Genomic DNA, 23,616 nt, shown 5'->3' with positions numbered 1-23,616 from the left:
TAGCCTCTTCGTGCCTATAGATCTCATCCCCGTGGTGTGTATGGCCAGCTCAAGGATTACCATCAATTGACCTGTCACTCTCTGCCCTTCAAAGCCTCCTCAGCACCTGGGACACAGCCATCCCACCCGGGACACAGCCATCCCACCCGGGACACAGCCATCCCAGTGAAAGCTCCTTCCCACTGCTACTCAGTCTGCTTTGTCCCTGTTCAGAGTTGAGTTAGATGACATCTTGAGGTCTTCACCAGACTCACACTACACAAGCATGCCCTCAGCAGACAGGACGTGTTAATGTCACCAGCAACCTTCATCACTGTACTAGATATAAACAGGACTGCCACTTTCCCTCAGAGGGAGGAATGCATTCAGTTCTCATGCCTGCCGAATCCTATTCTAGAGGCCTTAAGAGCCCCCCCGAGCTCCAAGCTGCACCTGAGCTGAGGGTCACCAGTCTAGGAGTAGCTTTCAGGTCTTGAGACAAAAGGAAAATCCTGTGAGTAGAGCTGAGCCTGGCCCAGAGCCACCTTTGGTAAGCAAGGTGATGTTCCCCTGCCACACCCACAGCACCGGAGCACCGCAGAGGATCCAGGACCCATCTGAACCATCTCAATACCACAGGAGCAGGACCCCTCCTAGGTCAGAGTAGAAGGCAGCAGTCATTTTTCTAATAGCTGGCCACGCTTGAGAATGGTGTCAGCTATTCCTAGACAACTGGCCTTTGGCCTCCATATTTGAGGGTATGAGGGACACAGGCTTTATCTCCGCATGCCTGGGTCCTGACAAGTGCACCTGATGATAAGGTCCCAGAGCCCTGTCATGCTGGGCAAAGTGAGAGACGCAGGCAGCAATTCACAACCCCCTCAGTCAACAGGAGGTCAGCAAAGGAAGGGCCGACAGGGACATCAGGGTCCTTCCAGCTCACCTGAGCTTCTGTCTTACATTTTAACTCCTTAGGTAAAATGGGTCCTATATACCTCATATAGACAGTCCCTCACAGCTGCATATAAATCATCCTTATAGCTTAATGAGAATGGTTCCAAACAGCTCACACAAATGGCCCCCATGACCTCATGAGAATAGACCCCATGGTCTTGTATGAATGATTACCCATAGCCTCATGCTAATAGTCCCCAAGGCCCCGTAGACGTAGTCCCTATGTCCTGGTATAAATGATCCTCATGGCCTTGTGTAACAGTTCCCCACGGCTTCATGGACCATCCCCAGTGCCCTCTGCTCCTTGTGGCCTGGCCTCACTTTTCACTCTTGTATTTGCTGTCATGATAGCCGTCCTCCAGATCTGGGCTCTGTTAGAACACTGTGCTCCTCACACCTTGGAAACCAGTTAGAAGGTCTGGTCCTGAGTCTGGTCCCAAATGGAGTAACCTTGGGCAGCTGTGTGCCCTGGTCTGTGGTGGTGTGAAGTGGTCTAGCGCCAGGGGCCACCTGAGAAGATGCACACAAACCTCTGCTGTATGATTATTTCACACATACTCTGCTCTGTCACAGAAGACACTCCATGATGCTCCCATGGAAAGAGGCGACCAGGCCTCCTGCTGCCAGGCCTTTCCACTCAGGGGACCGTACTGCAGCTCCAGTTTGTAGCTGGACTTGGCATTCTTGGGCTGGAAAACCACTTTGTTCTGGTCAGTTCCTCATTCTAGAAACTCAGGGCCTCAGCAGAGCAGCTTTCTAGCCAGGGCCGTCAGTCAACAAGAAGGATCACAGAAGGGAAGGGAGGAGATCCAAGATGGCTCCCTTAGTTTGGGATCCACCTTCTATTGTATTTCTGCCAGGCTGCTGTGGCCATGGTGGAAAGAGCTGGTGCAGAAATGGTGCTGGTATGTGATGGTCATGGCAGGCATGAGGCAGGCTGGCTAACTGGCCAGGGTGCTGACAGTGGTATCCAGGGCTTGACACCCACATAATTCCTAATCACATACTGCCTTTTCAGAACAAGCACAGGCCTGCACTCCATGAGCCAGTTCCCACAGGCGAGCCTGTGTCTGGGTACCCGCCACCTGTTCTCTCCATTTCTGCCTCTGACCTAGCACAGGCTTGCCTGCTTCATCTTTGGACCTCTGCCCAATCCACAACCCTCTCTCAAACCCTGGGGCACAGCATCACCCTGATCCACCCAGGAAGGCAAAGGAAGAAGAGTCAGGGTGCCTTTGGGAAGGATGGTGCTGGAACCACTGGGGTTCAGGACTCACGAGCATGGAAATAAGAACATGAAAATTACTTTAAGAGCAGCAGTCACATGGGAACAGTTAACAAACAAGCTAACTAATGTATAAGCCCATGCTTGTGTGTATTTTGTGTTATAGGGCCACACTCACACAGAAAACCTGTACAGCTATTCCAAACTCCATCACAGCTCAGGACAGACAGGAGTTGGGTGCTTTGGGATGATTGTCAGGTTCCCAGAGGGACAGATCAACATTTTGGTCACTAAGCAGGAAATGAGCTGCACTGGTCAATGTGCACTGATGCATGAACTCACAGCAGGGAAAAGCAAAGTCCCAGGATGGGAACTTAGGACTGTAGCTACTGCCTAAGAGTGGAGGACTTTGCCCTGAGGTTGGGCTCTCTCCAAGGGCACTGCTACTCATTTAAGCTTGGACTAAGCACCCCGATACCTTCCCTCCACCACTCACTCTGTGGAAGAAAGGGGACTGAGGCAGAGGATGGCTGCATCTGAGAAGGTGTTCCTGGTCCTGTGGCCTACTGCAGAGGGCGGTGTCCTCCATGTCCTCCTCATCTAAGTGCAGATGGACCAGGAGCCACTTGTTGGGCAGTGGGAAATGGAAGAGAAACAGCCATGTGGAGGCTGGTACCTGGCACTCGAGCCTCCGTCAGTGGGTTGGAGAAGGCCATGCCGATCTCTGTCATGCCGTAGCGCTCCAGCAGTGTGTGGCCCGTGGTGCTCCTCCATTTCTCCAGCAGTGGGACAGGCAGAGCAGCTGAGCCTGACACCATCAGCCTAGGCAGCACAAGCACAGGGGCGTACTTAGCTCTGATGTGGACAGCTCACATGCACTCTCCCTTACGAGCTCACAGAACACTTCCATTTCTGTATCTTACACTCAGGATAAAATCAAGTTAGGGCTAAACTTGGGCTTTTTTCTTTTTAGGGGAGGGGCACGGGTTTCAAGATGGGGTTTCTCTGTGTAGCCAGCCACGGCTGTCCTGGAATTCTCTATAAGGATCAGGTTAATTTTGAACTCAGATCTGCCCGCCTCTGCCTCCCCAGAGCCAGCATTAAAGATGTGTACCACTGCCACCTGGATAAAACTGGTTTTTAAAATGGACTTTTTCCAGTGTGCTTATGCAAATGTAAGCAGGTCTGTCAAAGGGATGTTGGCTAAAGCAGCATCTTTGGTGGCACAATAAATAATTAGGATGCTGCTCACCAAGAGTCCTAAACCACGGTGATCATGGCGGGGTGGTGATGAGCGAGGTTGCCCATGTCACAGAGGAAAGGCCGCACACTTGCAGAACAGGGCAGATGCTGTATAGGCAGAGCTGCTGAAGCTGAAGACATGCAGGGGACTGAGAACAGGAGGTGATGACGGCAATGACAGTAGGAACGTTCAAGAGTCCCCACATGGCTTTCTGCTACACCCCACGACATGCCACTTGCAGAAAGGAGGGTCCTTTGTGTGTCTTCTAAATTGAAATGGGAACCAACCCCACTCTTCTCCACAAGTGTGTGGTCAAGAAGAGCCTCAGAAGTCTCATCACCTCTCCTGAGGATTCTGTATTTCAGATGGCAATTGTGCCTGTGGTTCTATGGGTTTGGTGGGATCTTCTGATCCTTCCCTGGCTCTGGCTGCTAAGCACTGGATGCCCCAGGATGTTTTAGATGACAGGCCTGGGCAGGGGCCCACAGAGGCAGCCAGCAGCTGTACCATCAGAAACAGGCCTCTGGTCTCCTCAGTGTCTTTATGGACAGGGACCATAAGAATGCCAGGCAGAGCCAAAATGTAAAGCTGTCATATTTGTCTCAGGCCATCCAGAAGTCTCTGGGAATACAAGGCACTGCTGCCTGTCCTCCTGTCCAGATGTGGGGCACGCATGTGGCTGTACCCACACAGGTCACGCTTGGAACTTTGAATCAAAGTTGTCCCAGCCTCAGTTCCTTCCCATGGGTTACATCCCTGTCCCTCTGGCAGAAGAGAAGCGCCCTACCCACATCTGCTGAAGATGTAGATCTGGTCCATGCGTGCTGATCCAGTAATCCACAGTGTGATCACCTCTGATTAGCAAATCACATTTCAACATGAAGTCAGGAATGAAGTGATATCATTGGGCTCAGGAGAGAGAAGGCAAACTTCATGCCACTGAATGGCCCCCAGGCCTCAGCTTATGGCTGTGAGGAGAGGGGCCTATCTGGAAGTTCGGGGAGGCAGGAGGACAGTGAGCAGCAGGGGCAGAGTTCGAGGAGGCCTCAGAGACAAAGTCAGAGAGAAGCAGTAAGAGGCTGGCTCTGTTTTCAGCCTTCCATAGGCCGAGAAGCAGAGATGTGTAAGACAGAGATACCAGGGGTAGACAGACACGTGGCTCTAGATGACACAGAAAGAGAGAGAATCCAGGCAGAGGACAGAATACAGATGTATGCAGAGGATGTACAGAGCCATCATTTAATGGTAAAGAGCTGAGCAGATAGTAAGAATGAGTTATGCCTGCTGATGGCCACGCCTCACGAAAGGGAATGTGGGTTCTTTCCACTTACCTAATTCTTTCCTTACAAACTGCACGCACAAAATCCTGGACATGAGGCTGCGTGAAATGCTTGTCATAGTAATCCAGCAGCTTGCTGTAGACTGTGGGCACTGCCATGAATACGTTAATCTGTGGAGCTTCAGAACTCAAGAACTTTTCCCAAACCTAAAGGAGACAGGAAGCAGCATTCAGCAGTTAGAAGCTAGCATGGCTGCCGGCCACATGGTGCCTCCTGCCGCCATTCCTGATCTGTCCTCCTGACAGAGGCTGTTTCCTGCATGAAATGAATGTGCCTATCAGTGGCTCAGCTGAGAGGGGCTGGCTCCTGTGTCTCTGAAAAATTCCCATTGGACACCAGACAATCTAGAAGCAACTGCAGCCAGAAGCAGCCCCAGCCTCAGCTGCAACCATACAGGGACCGTGGGGCAGCCTCAAGAAGGAGGTAGGTCTGTTGTCTTATCCAAAAGCCTCACATGAGCTTGCATTCGACCCCACAACAAACTCCTAATGAGCTTTAGTATAAAAACATTTAAGTTTCCAACCAGTTAGGTTTCTGTTTCAGTATCTTTAAGAAAAACTGGTGTCTATTTGTTGCTCTGAGGCACCCAAGGGCCGATGCCAACTAAGGAAGCCACATTGTTGTGGACCTGTTCCCTGATCCACAGCTTACACACACACACACACACACACACACACACACACACACACACACACACACACACGGCACATCTCACCATCTCACTAGGCACTGGAAAAGGTAAACAGGGTAAAAGATAAATGGAGTCTAGCCTATGCAGGGTCACCTGCCACTGAGCTGTAATAAGGAGCCCTCACCTCAGATGCCAACGGAGGAAACACACACCTCCGGGAGCACAAAGCCATATATCAGAGAGTGAAAGGAAACGAGAGAGCACACGGAGCAGAGCCCGGAAGGCCAGGTGCAGGGTTATTAGATCATGGCACAAAGGCATTCAGTACTGTGTCAGGGGTTCAGATGATAAGCAATGAGGATGTGGGGGACTGCAGACTCCAGTGAAGAGCCAAAAGAAAACCTGAAGATGCAAAAGGGATGAACGGGCAGACTTAGCAACAGAGTACACATTTTAGAACAAAGCATGAGAGAAGCCAGACTGGGGTGGGGCAGGGTGGGGGTGGGCAGATGATGTAAGCTCAAATCCAGGAGAAAAAGAAGCCAACGAACAGTGACAGGACAGGACTGAACAGCATGGCATTGTCATTTCAGGCAAGGATAGAGTCTGGCTCGTGGATTGAAAATTCACGACTGTCAAAAGGACAATTCCTCATGCAACCCTCAAACTGCCAGGCTTCATCCTGCAAACACGGACAAGAGGCTCTGGTGTCTTACAGTGACAGGCAGAGGTCTCAAGAGACAGAACAAAGGTGAAGGACCTTCCAGTTCCCAGAGCAGAAGTCACCAACGTGACCCCACTCTAATGCAGTGTCCTTGAGCCGCTGCTCTCGTAACACTGCCCTGCACAGGTGATGCCACACAACTCAGTGACACTGGCCATGCTGCCATGTCCCCTCCTCATGGCCAACACAACATCCCTGCTTCCTGTCTGCTGGAAAGGGGAAGAGTACAGTGACTCCACAGATGTGCAGAGGACAGGCTGCTGTTCACAGGCTGCAGATGGGAAGAAGTAGTGGCTCTGCACAGGGAAATGACCCTGATTAAACATGCACATCAATTAGCAGAGAATGCAAGGGAGTGTCTACTGCAGTTGGCTGCATTGAATGGGGAGGTGTAGTAACAGGCCCAGGAGCAGCAGCAGGCCCAGGAGCAGCCACAGGCCCAGAAGCAAGAGCCATTAGAAGCCATAAAAACCAAGGTGCAATGACTTCAATGGAGACTTCAGGTGTAACTCCCTCCAATATCTTGATTTTGGCTCTATCAAACTCATTTTAGACTCTGCCCATCAGACAGCTAAGAAAATAAATGAGTGCTTTTTTTTGTTTGGTTCGTTGGTTTTTGGTTTTTGAAGACAGGGTTTCTCTGTATAGTTTTGGCTGTCCTGGAACTCGCTCTGTAGACCAGGTTGGCCTCAAATTCATAGAGATCCACCTGTCTCTGCCTCCTGAGTGCTGGGATTAAAAGTGTGTTATCACCAACCAGCAAATACGCACTGTTTTAACCCTCTCTGCCTGCAGTGATTGACTGGGCCTGCCAGGAACCCATGATCCAAACTTACCTGCTGAGCACTGAACTCCGGCAGCATGACACAGGTGGCTCCTACCCAGAGTGGACAGAGCAGCTTGTTGACCACGCCATGGACATGGTGCAGTGGGAGGATGTGAAGGATCGCATCATTTTTTGTCCATGCCCATGAGTGGACCAGCCCTGTCACCTGTGGAGAACAGCACTGCCTATGAACAGGGTGAGAGGCTGCAGGGATGGCGCTGGTAGACAAGTTTCTAGGGGATCCTGACCAGGGGAGGAAGAATAGAGATGGCTCTTTGCTCCTTCCTTCTAGTGGCTCCTGAAGTCATGGTCGCTGGACCATCAAGGTAGTGATACCGGCTCCAGCAGGCCACCACAGACTGTGTCTCTACTAAGGTAGGAGATGGTCTCTAAGCTGAGCATCTCCCCCAGGAGTGATGCTGTGCATGACCCATCACACCTATGTGCCCAATAGCTAGAACCACGCACTTCATGTACCAATGTACCAAGGAGCCTGGGATTCACTTCTTCCCTCCTGTGTGCTGCCTTGTGCTTCACTTCACTGTTCCTACTGTAAAGAGACTCCCTGGGACATGCTCACGTTTTTTAGAAAATGAGCACCCTCAGTGACTGACCGATGTGCTTTCCAAGGTGGTTCTGGATGTGGCAGAATATAAGACTAATGCACAAAGGTGGAGTTGACAGAGAAGAGGCTCCTGTTTCTAGGGTGCTCTTATAAATCCCAACCTTAGGTACAATCACACACCCGACCACGCAATGATTCAGTTTTGGAGGGACATTCAGTGATCCCTTAACCCCCCGTTCTTATGTGCCTCATCAGCATGTACTGTAAGCTGATGGGTCACATGAACCTTCTACTCCTTGTCACCAAGCATTGCAGAATTTACAGCTGTGAACAACACTGTAGAAAAGCAGGCCACCCCAGGAAGCACCTCAGAGCCACACTCAGTGATGATCATAAATGAGGCCAGGATAGTGAGAGAGGAGTAAAGAGAGGCCCAGAGCCCACCCAGCACTCACCACAGCGGCTAGGTTACGGTGGGTGCTCAGTGCACCCTTGGGCCGCCCCGTGGTCCCGCTGGTGTAGAAGATTATAGCACCACGGTCACGCCACTCCCTCTCTTGAACTGGCAGCTCTGTGGGCTTCTCTGCTGTTCCACGGTAGATGGCAGGCGTGAGAGGCAGAAGAGGGACTCCCAGCCTCTGAGCCAGTGGACTTAGCCGCTCCACGTACTCCTGGCCTACCACAATTACAGAGCTCCGGGAGTCCTGGATGAAATACTCCAGCTGGGCCTCAGGGTGCTTCCAGTACAGTGGGACAGCAATACCACCACTCATCCAGGAGGCCCACTGCGCTACAACATAGGAGACGTCATTGGAGCACAGGAAGGAGACCCTCTCTTCCTGGAGGTCCCCAACCTTACAACCCCGAACCCTGCAGATCTCCTGGGCCAGGCAAAGACTGCGGTCATACAGTTCCCTGTAGGTGTGACGGCCATATTTGTCAATAAGGGCGATCCTGTCCCCAAAGGCCAGGGCCCGGATGAACACCGGGGCACTCCCATCTGTGTGGGCCTCTGAAGTGGTAGGCAGGAGGCTATGTCCCGTGTGTCTTCTGGGAATCAGCTGACTGGAGGCCAAGGACCAGACGAGACGCCTGAAGGGTAGTACCAAGTGAGGTGGCATCACACTGACAAACCACTGGGCAGGCTGCGGAGGATGAGAGTGTAGAGTGTGAGTGTCTGCTGGCCCACCCGAGCCCTGCCCACAGCAAGGCTTAAAACACACCCTCCAAACACACCCAAAGGCTGGAAACTCTTAACATAGCATCCCCTGAACAGAGGAGCTAACACCCTCAGTGGTACAACCTGTTTAGAAAGTGTCTAGTATCAAAGCTTTTTTTATTTGGATTCTGTAAAGAGTTCAAAAACATGCAAAGTCCCAAATAGTTTTATGATAGGAAAATCAAATAAAGTATACATAAGGTAAAACCTGAATAATGGCTTTTGTGATTCTGAGCCTGGAAAAATCACTAGTTAGTAGAAGCAGGCATTGCAGGGACTCAAAAGTCACCTTGCCCCTCTCAGATCACATCTGAGACACAGCCTGCTCAGCAAGAACACAACTGCATGTCCCAAAGCATAGTTATTCAGCAACTGCAGCCCAGCAGAACCTAAGGAAGGCAAGTTCCCAAGGCTAGACAGCATCAGTTTGTCTTCCCGAATACAACTACTAAATTGTAATGAAATAAGCAGAGAGACGTGCTCAGGAAAGGGAGGAGGTCACTGCTGAGCTCTGTGAACCTGCTCCACTGGGCATGGGCTCTGGGGAGCCTGAGGTCCAATCCAAAGCAACACAGAGGGGGCCACCACATTACCACACTGGCTCTAACCAGGGCACCTAGCAGGTCCAGAGGCCACTCAATGTTCTGGATCTGTTCCCCAGCGCTAGCTATCAACATCCCTTGCTCTGGTTTCATAATCCTCATGTCACATGTTCCTTATTGCCTGTCTGGCAAGACAATACCCCCCACCCTGTCTGGTCTCCATCAGTTAGAACACATCACTCCCCACTAAGGCCCTCTGGTTCTGCCACACCTACCCACCAATCACTTGTGGCTTTTGTTAGAGCAGCCTTCCCAACCACAGTTAAGAGCCAAGCGGCCACACCTACTTTGGCAGGCAAAGCCGAGGTGGATCAGCGATCAGTGCAGAGGTTATGGTGGGCTGAAGGCATTGCTACCTGCCTTTAGAGAAGCACTACATATTGACACTAGATATCACTCATAGGTCAATAGAGACACTTGCTGATGGGAACTTTGCCACCACCCCAGGCCACGTGTCTAAAATTCCCTGGCAGACACAACAACTGGCATGCTCTGGGGTGATCCCTGGGAGCCTTACACTATCCTAGAAGGCCCAGGAGAAGGACAAAGGTAAGACTGACTATACCCTGCCTCATCTCCCTTTCGTTCCCTCTACATCTTCAAATATTACCACATGTCACATTCTCTCTGTGAGGTTTGCCTCCACTAGCATGCTTTCTCTGACACATACCAACTTTTATTGTTCATTAGCTTGCCAGGGGCAAGCCAACACACCGCTGCCTGCTGTATGTACTAAAAGCAGCTTTGTTTTTAGACAGAATCTCATATAGCTCTGGTTCTCCTGGACCTCTCTCTGTAGACCAGGCTGGTTTCGAACTCAAAGGTCAGCCTGCCTCTCCAGTGCTGGGATTAAAGGTGTGTGCTACCACACCAGGACATCTTTATTCTCTCATATACAGACTATTTGCAATACTTACATAATTACCTAACAAAACAAATTCTATATCAATAAACAGTCTGAATACTAAATTTTGTTCTGTGCTCAAAGTCTTTGGGAATGACTCTATTCGTCTGTCTTCTTGCTGGGGTTGGTCGCTTTCTCCTCTATCCAGGCACTCTGGGTCAAGATAGCAGGAAAACTCCACCTCACTTCTCTGTGCACAAGTCAGCATGTGGCTGCTTGTAGGCTCTAAGCACACTGGCTCTGCACAGATAAGTTCTCAAACACCCTGGCCCCTGGAGACCACATGGGGTCTACCCAAGGCAGTGAGGGCCCCACAGCTGCTCTCAGCTGTGCTCCACAAGGGCTCAGAGGTCCTGTTCTGTTCACACTCTGGATTTCTACTTCTATAAAGACACCAAAAAATGTGGGTGACAGCAGGGCTAGGCAAGAGATGCCAAGAGCTCGACAGCCATGTGGGCTTCCAGAAGTCAGCAAGCATGGAGTAAATCGGGGTGCTTTAATTCTCACGCCAACAACTTCTCTATTTGTTTCACAGTCAGAGATGCCAAAAGCAAGAGAAACCCAAAGAGAAGATGTGCTGAGTGGTATTTCTGAATTACAGACTTGTGACCAGATTCCTGTGGGTTAGAGTGTGAGATGTCTCAGGATGCTCTGGGGGAGGAGTGGATGAACAGGAAGGATAAAACACCTGTCATTCATCTATTCTCTGCACAAGGGGACAGAAAATAGAAAAACTCACACAGAAGACCTGCTGTGTGAGATACCAGAAGCATCTAACGTAATGCTACACCACAGCCTCCAAATGGCACAACTCTCCTTTTGAAGCACCCAGAGAGCCCAGCACTTGGGAGGCACTACCTGCTGCCTGTCACCCAGCTATGGGAACTCATCAGCATCAGGAAGCTGTGCAAAGGAACCCTGAATACCAGGATCCTGATGAAGAATTGCACATGGGAACAAGGGCATGGGAGAGCCCTCCTGATAGAGGCTTCTAGTCCTAGGGAGGGCAAGAGCTTGAATCATGAAGCCCTCTTAGCAGTAGCACAAATACTTGCAACCCTTCCCCCCTTGTTGCATTAACACTATGACCTTAGGGACACAGAAAGTGTGCATATAGTATGCTCACACAAGTGGTAATGGCATAAACTGACACTAACCAATGATCCCTTGAAAAAGCCTAAGAAGAACACAAATATGATCACAGACACTCAAATACAATAGGATGCTGGCCTCCACCAATCTATCTGGTACCCTCCTTTCGACACCTCCATACCCCGTGAGGTGGTAGGGCTGAGTCAACATGGCTAGCCAGACATAAGCGACACAGTAGGGTGGTCACAAAATTTGGAGCAGGCAGAGCTAAAGCAGCTTCAGGATCTCTGGGGTAGAGTTCTGAGCCCTGGAGGTTGGCAGCCATGGGCAGACCCTGGGCATCAGGAGGTATCAAGAGAGGCTCCTTATGGAACAGACTCAGTTAGTTTCCATGGGGCCCTCATTCTGTGAGGAGACACCCACAGAAACAACAGTGGCTCCCATGAGGACACACCGATCCTGGGGTGATAGGTCTGGGAGGATGGTGGAGGGTAAGAGCAAACTGATTCCTGTATCGAGAGCTGTACTCATGCTGGGGTGGCACTGCTGCGCCATCTTCTTATAATTCTTATAAATTCTACCATGTCCCCTCTGAGGTACTGTCTTATTCTCCCATATATGGAAATGGGACCAGTGCAGGCCTCCAAAGCTGCTTTGGTCTTCAGGCATGAGCCTGGCCCAAGCATTTAAACATCTGTCAGTGTTGAGCTAATTCCCAGCTCATCCAACAAGAGCCAGCTCTTTAGGGCAACACAAAGTCTGTCTATTCAGGGCATTTGGCTGTGCGTGGTCCTCTGACCCAATTCATGTCCAGGGATGCCAGAGAATGCCACATGATACCTGTGATTTGGGAACTGTCAAAACTACATGTTAAAGCAGCATGGTGAAACCTATATCCATTCTAGATAATAAACTACTATTTTAAAAAAGTCATTTGGTGGCTGGGGTGTATTGGTAAGTGGCTGCAAAGCATGAAGAAAGCCCTTGTTCCTCAGCACCACCTAAATGAGCATACTGGAGGTAAAAGGATTAGAAGTTCAAGGCCAGGTTGAATACATGAGGCCCTGTCCCTAAATTAAAAAGGAAGAGAAAACGGCCATCAAGAAAAGTATGTTTACTTCGGTCTCAAGGTAAAGGCAGCAGGGACACCTGATTCACAATAATCACGGTGGCCCTGAGAACACTTAGCGCATTTCCGATTTTAGGACTCCCTCGCGGGGCAGCCCACGGCTTAGACGTCCTTCTACAGCAGTATCTGGAGGCTCTCACAGGTCTTAGTGGTCAGCCACAGACAAGTTCCCTCCCAGAATGAGAATCAACACACTTCTCTTTTAGAGAAATCCCGGGACCCGCTTTCAAATCCTGCAGCCCTTCCTTGCATGCACGCTGGTCCTGTCCCTGACGCCATAGTCGGCTCTCGGGATCCATCTACCCTTTCGAGCCAGGACACGAGCAACTTGCATCCCACGTGGTGCTCGGCGCAAACAAACAAGGGAGGGCTTCATGTGACTTAAGCCCGGGGAGAAGGACGTGAGTTTACATACACACAAGTTTCTCTGGCGCTGTCAAGACACCTGCCCAACAGTTCCCACGGCCCCCTGATCAGCTCCAGCTCACCTCGACACCCCCTTTCTTGTTGTCTGCTACGTGATCACCTGGGGTCAGGCGGGGGAGGGGGGGTTACTGGGGGTGGGGTACCGGAATGAGAGGTCGGCCAGGTGGGTGGATCGGGCCGGAATAAGTCCTACACCTAAAAATGTCCGCAGGCGAAAGTGTCCGTCGATTTAATGTGTTCCCCGGATGCAGAGCCTGGGTAATGAGTTCCGGAGTCGAGCGTTCCTGCTCATTCGCATACCATATCTGGTCGCAAGTCCTGAGAGGGACCGCCGGAGAGTGGCCTTTAGGTGCCTGACAGCTGTTACCAGACCTCTGGATCCACTGTCCTGATAGAACAAGTACTGTGGGTTGTTTGCATTAGGTCTGATTTAACTGTTATTATTGAGACAGGGTCTCATGTAGCCCAAGCCGGCTTTGAGCTCAGCAATGTGGCTAAGGATGTCCTACCTCTACCCCTTGAGAGACGTCTAATTATGGGCTTGCTTCACCACGTTCGGCTTATGTAGTGCCAAGGATGAAACCCGGGGCTTCACATGCCAGACAAGAACGGCAACAACTCAGAGCTGTATCCTCAGCCCTCAAAGATAATTTTGTTTTTGTTGTTGTTTGTTTGTTTTTTGCTTGTTTGTTTGTTTTTCGAGACAGGTTTTCTCTGTGTAGCCCTTGCTGTCCTGGAACTCACTGTGTAGACAAGGCTGCTCTTGAACTCAAAATCTGCCTGCCTCTGCCTCCCAAGTGCTGGGATTATAGGCATGATAGCTCCCATGGCCAAAGGAACCATACAGCTGTGGTCACCATCTTCTCCAAAACAGAATGTAAATGGGCTCCCATGGTTCCTGAAGAGGGGCTCCTTGGCTTGCAGCTGGCTGGGGTATGCATGTTAAACACACCAGGCGATTTTTAAATCTCTGACACAGACCAGGAACTGTGGCAGGATGAAGGCAAGGTTTCATTCTGTAGCTCAGGCTGGCATTAAACTCCTGGTAATCTCACTGCCTCAGCCTCCTGAGTATAAAGATTACAGGTCTGTACTCCACAGCCAGCTTTAGGATAGGATATTAAATGGTTTCTGTACAGTAAAAGGTAAACCTCGAAAGCTAGACATTAAGGTCCATTTGTCGGTGGCAGCAAAGCTAGAGACACAATTCCACTGCCTGCCACAGCCAGAGAAGCGTCACAGACCTCCATGGAGGTGAAACAGGGATTCTTGACTTTGGGTTTCAGGACGATTCATTATGAAGCACATTTGGAGTTATTAAGGCTTAGCTTTAGTAGAGTTTTAAGCATAAACACTGAGACAGACTGATTGGAGGGGGAACAGGTTTAGGCAAAGGATGATAGACACCCTGGTACTGATGCTTCTGAGGAGGGCACTCAGTGTCTTTTTAACAGCCATACACAAAACTCAGGAGGCCTCAAAGTTACACTGTTTCTAACAAACTTGTTTCCTTTTCTTTTCCCTTTTTTGGGGGCAAGTGAGATCATAGAAAGGAAGAGACAGAGTATCAACATAAATCACAATGTCTAACATTGGCATGTACACCACAGGCCCTGGGACTTCTGAGCCTAAATGTCTACTTCCAAAGCCTAGGCCTAGACATGGCCTGGAGATGAATCGAGTCAGCCTCTGATACCCCTGGGTCTTGGAAATCATCAAGAGTCTGGATTTGGGTTTGGAGTGCTCAGTTGTTAGCAGAATCCCCAGGGTTGGATTCCCAGCACTGCCTAAACCAGACATGGTACTGCCTGCTTGTAATCACAGATTTGGAATGTGGAAGCAAAAGGGTTAGAGAATCAGTGTTATCTGGCTACACAGAGAGTTTGAGGCCAGCTTGGGATATGTAAGATTGTCTCAAAAACAAACAAACAAAACCACAAAACCAACAATAGAAGAGACAGAATGGCTGGAGAGATGGCTCAGTGGTTAGAGCATGTGCCCCTCTCCCAGAGGATCTAGATTTGATTCCAAGCAGTTCACAACTTCTCTAACTCAAGCTCCATGGGGGGATGCTGCTTCTGCGGATGGATGGACACACACACACACACACACACACACAAACACACACTTATACAAAAACAAGAGGCCCACAGGGTCCAGTCCCACCCACCCCCTGAGCTTCTGATAGGCATTTCTATGACCACAGCACAAGTTGTCAGGAATGACCAGACATTTGAGATTAACCAGATAGTCATTAACCTGAGAGATGTGAACTAACACAGCCAGTAAAGACAAATGCCAAGAGCAGGGATATCCACATGAGGAGAACTCCAACACGACCCTCACTACTGTCCTCAGCTGAGGTACAGAGGTCCCGCAGGACCAAGATGCTCCAACGGAGAGTTTCCCAAAAACCTGAGGGCTAGGAAGAGTGGTGGCTAAGCAGAATCCTCCACAGAAAGGCTGGAAACAAGGGTGTGTGTGTTTGGGGGGCAGTGTATCTGGACAAACAGCCAAGGTGGAAAAAAGAAGGGGAAGAGATTGGCTGGGTCTACTGGGAAGTCTGGTAGGCAGGATTTGAAGTTTAGGGAAGGGAAAGTGAAAAAGATAGAGCAAGGGAATTCACAGGAGAAATTCAAAAGAGGCAGCAGAGACAAAGCCACGAGGGCCCTGCACAGTGAATCGGGTGGCCATGTGGACTTAGCAAATGCAAGGGTGGAGTATAGCATTTGCCCCTCTCAGAAGGAGGCTGTGAGTACAAACCACCAGAGCACTTCCTGCTGTGGGTAAGTGTGTACCGCCATGCCTTCTTCATCACTGGCTCCCCATTGTGGTCCAGGACAGGTGCCTGTCAACAGATGTGAGATAAATGGAAGCAGCCAGACAGCAGCACCTGCAGCCTTGGGCAGGAAGCCAGCTCTCACCTTCCCTCGAGGAGATGGCTGAGCCATCCCACGTGACAGTTTCAAGTCAAGACGCAGCCTCTTTTTCCACCTTGGGTTCAGGTGGTCGAGATGACTCTGCACATTCTATGCCACTTCTCACACACCAGACATCAGACCTTTCCCTGCCCCCGTCAGATGCCTGCACACTCCAGACACCTGCTGACCCCCTACATGTGCACACCTGCCCTTTCCGGAAAAAAAAAATCTTGCTGCAACATCCTGGAAGGGGATCCAGCCCCTCCCCCAAGTCCTTTGCACCTCCAGCTTAATGAGCAGAAACTGCTGGGGGCGCCTGGGTCACACCTTCTCACTTGACTGAAGCATAGCCCAGATCTGGCTGGCACGAGTTTACTCACAAGGGGAACTTTTGCAAGCTGTGAACGCATTACCTTCTGCAGGCGGCCTGTTCTGTAGGTGCCTGCACTGGTGTCCTGGTGAGGCCCAGCCTTGGGAGCACTGGCGGATGTCACCTTGTACCTGGTGACTAAGAGAAGAGATCATGACAGTCTCTGACCTGCCACTGGCTTTCTGTGTCCAGGCTGGTCCAGCCTACATGGAACAGGGCTGACCTGAATCTATAGCTAGACACTGACAGAGAGGTTATGTACATTCCCAGGGAGGTTATGGAAGGCACTTTGCCTTGTTGTTTCCTTGATTGATCTTGTGTCTAGAGAAACCACCTTCCATGGAGTGAAGACTCAGGAACAGCCTGTGGAGGGTCTGCCTGAAGAAAACAGAGGCTTCTGTACACAAACAATCCCATGAAGAGTGTACTGGCCAGCAAATCTCACAGTACCTATGGAGGCTGAAGACCACGGACAACTTTGTGGGAGGCCTGATTGTTCCCTTCAATGTTTTTAAAACAATTTATTTATTATTTATTGTTATTTTATGTACATTTGTGGTTTGACTGCGTGTATGCATGCATGAGTGTGTTAGATTCCCTGGAACAGGAGTTACAGACAGTTGTGTATGTGGGTATTAGGAATTGAACTGAGGTCCTCCAGAAAAGCCTCCAGTGCTCTTTACTGCTAAGCTTTCTCTTCAGCCCCCTATTTTGGATTCTTGATCCTCGTGATTGTATAAGATAACACGTGTTATTTTTCACTCATAAAGTTTTTTAAGACATGGTCTAATATAGTCCAGGCTGGCCTCAAACTCATTATGTAACTAAAGATAAGGGTGACACTGGACTCCTGTTCCTTCTGCCTCTTTTGCTCAAGGTCTGGGATGTCTTTCATGTGCTGCCACACAATGTTTATGGGGGCTGGGGATTGAACCCAGGGCTTCCTGCAGGATGGGTAAGACCTTTAACAAATGAGCCATATCCCTAACCTTACAGGCCATGAAGTTCTGAGGCAATGTGAACACATAACAGAGGAATAAGGCCTGGTTTCTGTCAGTGAAGGGATATGAGAGGGGCGGGCTAGCTCCTCAGCTCCCCAGCTCCTCATCTATAGGAGAGAAGGCCACTTACAGTATGTGTTATAAAAGTCAAATAAAGAATCCCATGTTGGACACAATGCCAGGAAAACAGCAAACGTTGAACACAGGCACCATTCTATCACAAACAATCTACATAATTTCATACCACAGAGCAGTAAGGGCTCAGATGACCAGGTTCAAGAATCATGCTTAAAAAAAAAGTAGTATGTGAAAAATGATAATGGAACTGGTTCCCAACAGGCCAGCAGTCTAGGGTCTTGAGGAGTCAGGAGGACCATCATGCTTTGCAAAAGGGATGGCCAGCATCAGGTCTCTGGGTCAGGTGGCATGGAGACCAAGGTGCTCAGCTGAGGTTTCTCGGAGGGTGCACATGAAGGGAGGCCGTGAGTTTGTGGGGGTCAGAGGAGCGTTCTGGAATTAAAGAGATTAATGATTAAGCGGAAATGATTATGTCTGCTGGAGAGCTCAGAAGTGTTGTGAGGCTATAGCCGGTGGCTGAGCCATATGCCACTGCAGTAGCATCCGTTCTTCGTGGTCAGATGGCTGTGGTCCACTGCTAATTCTCAGCTCTTGAGGGGATCATCATGCTGTGAGTGCTGGTGTCTACCAAATGTGAATTTGCCCACACCATCGTGAGGTCGAGAATTTTGGTTTTGGGTTTTGGCACACAGGGCTCCTAAAACACTGCCAGTGTCCCAAGAAATGGGAGCTCATAGAAAAGGTCTGTTTTGGGTTTTTCTGTGGCTCCTGACTCATAGCCACCTCCTCCACAGGTCATAGAGATTAGAGTACAATTTCTCTTCTCCACGCAGGGTCACAGAAGCTCAAATCCCCAAGAAGTATCTGGCTAGACAAGACAAGCTTGGCTGAGTATTCCCACCTGGCCACAGGCATTTGCCTGTGCCCCTCATCCCCTCTGCGCAGCCACATCTCCACACATGCCCATGCACTGTCATGCTCAGACTGGGATGTCTGCTTGAAAGCCTGAGAGGAGAGGAGAAGAGAGGAGGGGAAAGGAGGGCAGAGGAGGGGAGAGGAGAGGAGAGGAAGCATGTGGGCAACTGAGCACCCTAGAGGTTGGTGTACCCAAACAGTTCGGTCAGAAGCTCCTGCACGGGGGACACTGCCAGCCCTTTCCTATTTCCTCTGCCTGGCCCCTTATCCAGATTTACTTTCTTTTCAGTAAACCAGTAGACATTTCCTTGAGTTCCATGAGCTACTCAGCAAACTGACTGAACTAACCAGGACCTGGATTTAAAGCCAGTCAGGAGTACAAACCATGACCCATTGCTTGCTCTGACCTTATCTGCTTTTGGTTCACAGCTCTCCCACAGAGCTGCTCTGACTATTTCCAAGGCTAGCCTACACAGGCCCTCTGTCCATGTCCCCAACACGTCTTCTCACCCTTCAGTCAAAGCCCATACCTTATCTGCATGAGCCCTCTTTCCATGTAAAACATCTTGCTCGGCAGTCTTCCCTCCCCATGTCTACACTTCAACTACACACTCCCTCCGTCTACATCATCTATGCTTCCTCTCCACAGCCCTATTGTCTGGCCTTGGAGAAAGTTCTGGGCATGGCCTCAAAGTTCCAGAAACCCACAGAGGGCCTGACTCTACATTTACTCCAGTGGATACAGCACAGGGCATTTGTCGTGAGCACATGGCTGGCCTTTTCTGAGGTGTGAATAAACAAAGTTGGCCCACAGGGACTGCCATGGGATCGGAGAGCCTGGCAGGGACATATCGAGACCCAGATCCTGCCAGAACTCCTTCCCGTGAAGCCATGAATGCCAGGCCTCGCAGGGCAAAGATGTCCAAGTGCCACACATGTGGTTTCCCTGCACCTGCCACCAGCTTGGCGTGGGTGCTCCCGGGGAATGGCTCCTTCCACATGGCATGGCAGCACAGCTGCCAGCTTGGTGAAGCAGCTGCGAGAGGCGCCCCTGCCTGCCCCTTGAGGTGCCAGTTGGGAGGCAGCAACTCTCTTCTGCAGACTACCTGTGGCTGGGGATCTATTTCCTGGCGACTGAAAATTTGATTTGTTTCCAAATCCTCCATCCGCCTCCCACCTGTCATCTCTCTCTCGCTGCACTCCTCCTCTGCCTTCAGTCAGCAGCCCCACCCCCACCCCCAATCTCATCACAGCCCGTGTGCTTCTCATCACCAGTGCCAGGCGGCAGGCACCACCTACGCCGGCATCTGAGCAGTCTTCCTGTCATGGGTGCCAAGCTGGCGCAGATATAGTACTGTCAGTGCCACGAGTTGACGTCCAGGGGTCCCTGAGCTCCAGAACTGACCTCCAGAGAGAGAGGAGTACCTGCCTGAAGGTCCCCCAAAACAGAGAGTCCAGAAATGAGGGCCAGGCTTCATGCTGCTCCTGATACACGGATGGTAATCTTATGATACAGCAAGGCTCTGAATGAACTGAGGGAACTGGATGCAAATGGGGAGATCTGCTGAGGCTGAGGCTGAGGCCTCAACAGGAGCTCTAAGCAGACCACACCTGTGAACACAACCTTTCAGCCTGAGGAAGAAGCTGAGACACAGCTTAGAGGTTTGCAATATCGGATTCCCCAGGTGCTCTCCTATCTGAATTGCTCTTTCTGGCCTCCTGAGCATCCCTGGCTTTGCAGAGGGTCCCAGGGGTGAGGCCTATCCATGCAGAGCATCTGGCCTGACCTGAATTTCATGTGCTCCTTCTAAGGAGATGGCTGTTACTTTGTTTCCATACCCCAGCTGTGGGAGGGAGGGGGGACTGAGACTTAGACGGAGCGAGAAGAGACTGAGGAGGGACAAAGGACCCTGCGATGGGGGGTTAGGCCTTTGAAGTCTTATCTTCTGGGAAAAGTCAGGAGTCAAGAGGGGCTAGAATTCACCCCTAGAGCAGACTGGTTCCTAAGAGTGGCCTGACAGATCCAGGTCCCCAAGGCTGACACCCAGGTAAGGCCACTGGCCTGCTACAATAGGAAGTATGGGACTGTAGGAGTGGAGAGAGCAAAGCCTTAAAAAGAAGAAATAGCAAATTATGCCGGGGGGTGGGGGGTGGGGGCCCAGCAGCTTGGGACACCCTCATGTAGGTGGCCAAGTTAGGACAGGGGCCTTCAGGAGGGACCAAGCCTTTGATCTAGTTAGCACAGAGGGAAGGGAAGACTAGGGGTCTGATGATGCTCCCTTAGTGCTGGGCCCAGAGACCCCGAACTTACGGCTCCCGACATCCTGGAGTGGGCTTGGGCCAGTCCGTAGTGCAGAAGACACTGGCCCAAGCGTGCCCTCTGTGCATTCTGCTGAGCCCCGCTGTGCCTCAGTCTCCCTTCCTGTACTTCTCAGGGTCCTTCCTACACAGCGTGGTTTCCAAGACCCTACTGCCCTTGAACAGGAACCAGTGTCCATGGGAGGCCCACCCTTGACAGTGTGGGTGACCTGCTGACCCAGTACCTTGTGCCTCACAAACAGCAAAGCTCAGGCCCAGGAGGCCATGCCTTGGCGAGGAGGGATAGGAAAAGGAAAAGCTGGCAGGAAACAATATGACCAAGGAATGATAGCTAGGTAAGGCCCACGTTCATCCACGGTGGCATGAGCCCTAGACAAGATTAGATGGGCAAACAGTCACCATTCACTCTCTGCCCATTTGGTGCCAACACTAAGCTGTGGGAGCCATACAAAACTCCCCAACTCGAACTTCTCACACCCTGCCTGACATAGCAACCCCCAGCATGACTATGGGTGCCCTGCTTTGCTCCCTGTTGCTTTGATAGACTGTGACCAAAACAACATAGGAGAGGAAAGGGTTGGCTTCCCTTACACCTATCTCTATGTTGTAGTGCATTGAGGGAAGTCAGTGACAGAGCTCAAGGAAAGACAAACCTGGAGGCAGAAACTGAAGCAGAGACCGAGGTGGGGGTGGGGTGGGGAGTGCTGCTGACTGGCTCACTCTGTCTGCTTTTCTCACACAGCTGGGTACACCACCCCAAGGATGGCACCACAATGGACTGGGCCCACCAACATCAGTTATTAAGCAAAAAAAATGCCCCACGGACATGCCCACAGGCCAATCTGATAGACATCAACCCCTCTCGAGAGGGCTTCTTTGCCAAAGCCCCACGGTTAATATCGTCACAGCAGGGGCTTTGCCACGTGTGGATTTTGAGAGAATAAAAGCAGCTAGTCCCTTATATCTCCCAGATAACCTCAATGTCCTTACAGGGACCCCATACTGTCCTCTAGAATGAGCCTGGATGAGGGAGGGAGATGACAAGGACTTAAAGGGGCCTGTTGAAGCTTAGCTTTTATCTCCCCGCTCCAGGGGGTCGGGGGGAGGGAATTTCTCTAATACTGAGTACAGAGCCTGAGGCACGGCCAGAGGTTCAGTCCAGGCCTGGCTGCTCTGAGCAGCATTCGGTGGAAATAAGTCATAGCCGTGGGGCAGCACTGGCTTGTGTGCCCAGTGCCCAGGCTTCCTGCTGCATGTCTGTGAGCCCTCCTGGCCAGACGGAGCCCTGCCAGGGATGGAGTACTGCCAGCAGTGTGTCTGGCCTCATGGCCCTGGGGACAACAGCATATGTGTCTGTGCACAGAAGCGTCACATCCACAGAGGTCAAACCAGCATCTACCTGCAGTGCATTATTAGTATGGCATGGTCAGTTCCAGAGCATCTTGGGGCCTGTCTCCTCTGCCCTCAACTTATTTCTGCTGGGAGAGTCTAGGAGACTTTCAAAACAAAACAAAACAACAACAACCAAGCAAATAAATAAAACAAAATAAACAAAGCATTAAAAAAAATAGGGAAAAAAGTGCCACTGAAGGAGTCCCTCTGAGGCTAGTCTATATTTATTCTTGCACCATGTACTATCCCATTTGACAGATAGAGAAACTGAGACCCAGAGAGGCCCCCCCCCCCAGCTTTCTTGAAACCTCACAGTAATCCACAGCGGGGCAGGTCAGACCTCTGCACCTGTGCATCTGTTTAGGAACAGGTGTCTGTGCCACTCTGCAAATATTTGCTGATGGTGTTGATTACTCAGGCAGGCCTGAGCTCCGTGTTCCGGAAAGAGCCCCTGATGGTGCCGGCATGGACACCATCGCATCTAAATTGCAGATCTGGAAGCCAGCCACAGAGGTGTTTCTTTTGGTCAACATCATGAGTATATTTTTAAGTCTGACCTTACTTGGGCAGGATGAAAGCTCTCTGTTCACTGTTCTACCCCATCCCCACCCTGCCACAACTTACCTGGTGCCCTTCCTGCTCCTGTCTGGGGTGGGGGGGGAGCGAACCAGGACAGCTTCAGGACTGGCAGGCAGCCTCTCCATCTTCCCCTACTTGGCCTGGTGGATCCCAAAAGTGTCTGCTGGTTTTTAAATCCTCAATATAATAGGCATGTATGTACCTGCATCAAGAGCTCAGGTGGGTGGCCCAGGACACTGCCGTAGTCAGTCTCATTGTCAGACACAAAGCCCAAGGGGCTTTCCAGAGGGAAATGTAAGTGGCCAGTGGAAGGCGACTTCCAGGAGCTCTGGGTGGGTGGGCCTGTGGGCTAGGATTTCAGTTTCAGGGAGGCCTGGATTCTCGTGGGGTCAGTTTTCCTTATGCTGAAATATGGGATTGGATGGTTGACATGTTTTAGCACATACATATGCCTTTAAGTCCTCTTCCTCCTCCTCTTCCTCTTCCTCCTCTTCCTCCTCCTCTTCCTCTTCCTCCTCTTCCTCTTCCTCCTCCTCCTCAAATATCTTCCACAAAAGTCCAATACTTGAGTATTCCACATCTGTAATCAGAACCACTCAAGTTCTTCGGAATAGATTAGAGGATTGCTACCTCCAGTGAATGTTGGGACAGGTCACAGAACCAGCATCTTCAAGCCCATTTTGAGCAAAGGAACACACATTATTCCTTCTCCAGCTCTACATGGCTCTCTGCCCACTCATCCCCTGAGAGTTGAGGGGCCCAGTGGCCACTCTAAGATGCTCTGTACATGGGCCCAGAATATGATTGACCAGCTTTGCTATTTCAAAACCATGAGACCTTAGACAGGTGATTCTGAACCTTAGTGTTCTTGTTCAAGGTCAGCGGCTTCAGGCTAAGGGCCAAATGCCAGCCATTGCCCATTCAATAGATAAAGCTCTATTGGCATACAGCCACACCTGCCAAAATCCCAGTGGCCACCGTGGATGGATGGTTGATGGCTTTGGTGCCAGCTTCTGGTGATCATAGTTGTGGTAGTTTACATGTCAAGTGTCCTTTATAAGTGCAGGCATTTGGACTCTTGGTCCCCAGTGGGTAGAGCTGTTTGAGGGAGGATAGGGGCTGTGGTCTTGCTAAAGGAAATACTCCACTTGGCAGGGATAGGCTCTGAGGTCCAAAGCTGTG

The 23,616-nt window shown here is 50.7% G+C and overlaps 1 protein-coding gene across 3 annotated transcripts in view; it reads right to left on the bottom strand.

The window, feature by feature from the left end:
• Acsf3 (acyl-CoA synthetase family member 3) overlaps nt 1–13,017 on the bottom strand; it is a 38,554-nt gene extending 25,537 nt beyond the window's left edge. For 2 of the 3 annotated variants that reach the window (XM_031341698.1, XM_031341699.1), the window contains exons 1-5: nt 12,922–13,017; nt 7,943–8,632; nt 6,933–7,088; nt 4,733–4,887; nt 2,835–2,980 (exon numbers count right to left, since the gene is read on the bottom strand). In XM_031341698.1, coding sequence (XP_031197558.1) covers nt 2,835–2,980; nt 4,733–4,887; nt 6,933–7,088; nt 7,943–8,608 — 1,123 coding nt within the window. In that variant the 5' untranslated portion in view covers nt 8,609–8,632; nt 12,922–13,017. The remainder of the gene's footprint in view (nt 1–2,834; nt 2,981–4,732; nt 4,888–6,932; nt 7,089–7,942; nt 8,633–12,921) is intronic. The other variant, XM_031341700.1, reaches the window with a different exon arrangement.
• Nucleotides 13,018–23,616: the final 10,599 nt, after the last annotated feature.

Source organism: Mastomys coucha, unplaced genomic scaffold (assembly GCF_008632895.1).
Source record: "Mastomys coucha isolate ucsf_1 unplaced genomic scaffold, UCSF_Mcou_1 pScaffold22, whole genome shotgun sequence".
Classification (NCBI taxonomy): domain Eukaryota; kingdom Metazoa; phylum Chordata; class Mammalia; order Rodentia; family Muridae; genus Mastomys; species Mastomys coucha.
Note: the sequence above shows the minus strand (reverse complement) of the source record. Positions and strands in the feature narration are given on the sequence as shown.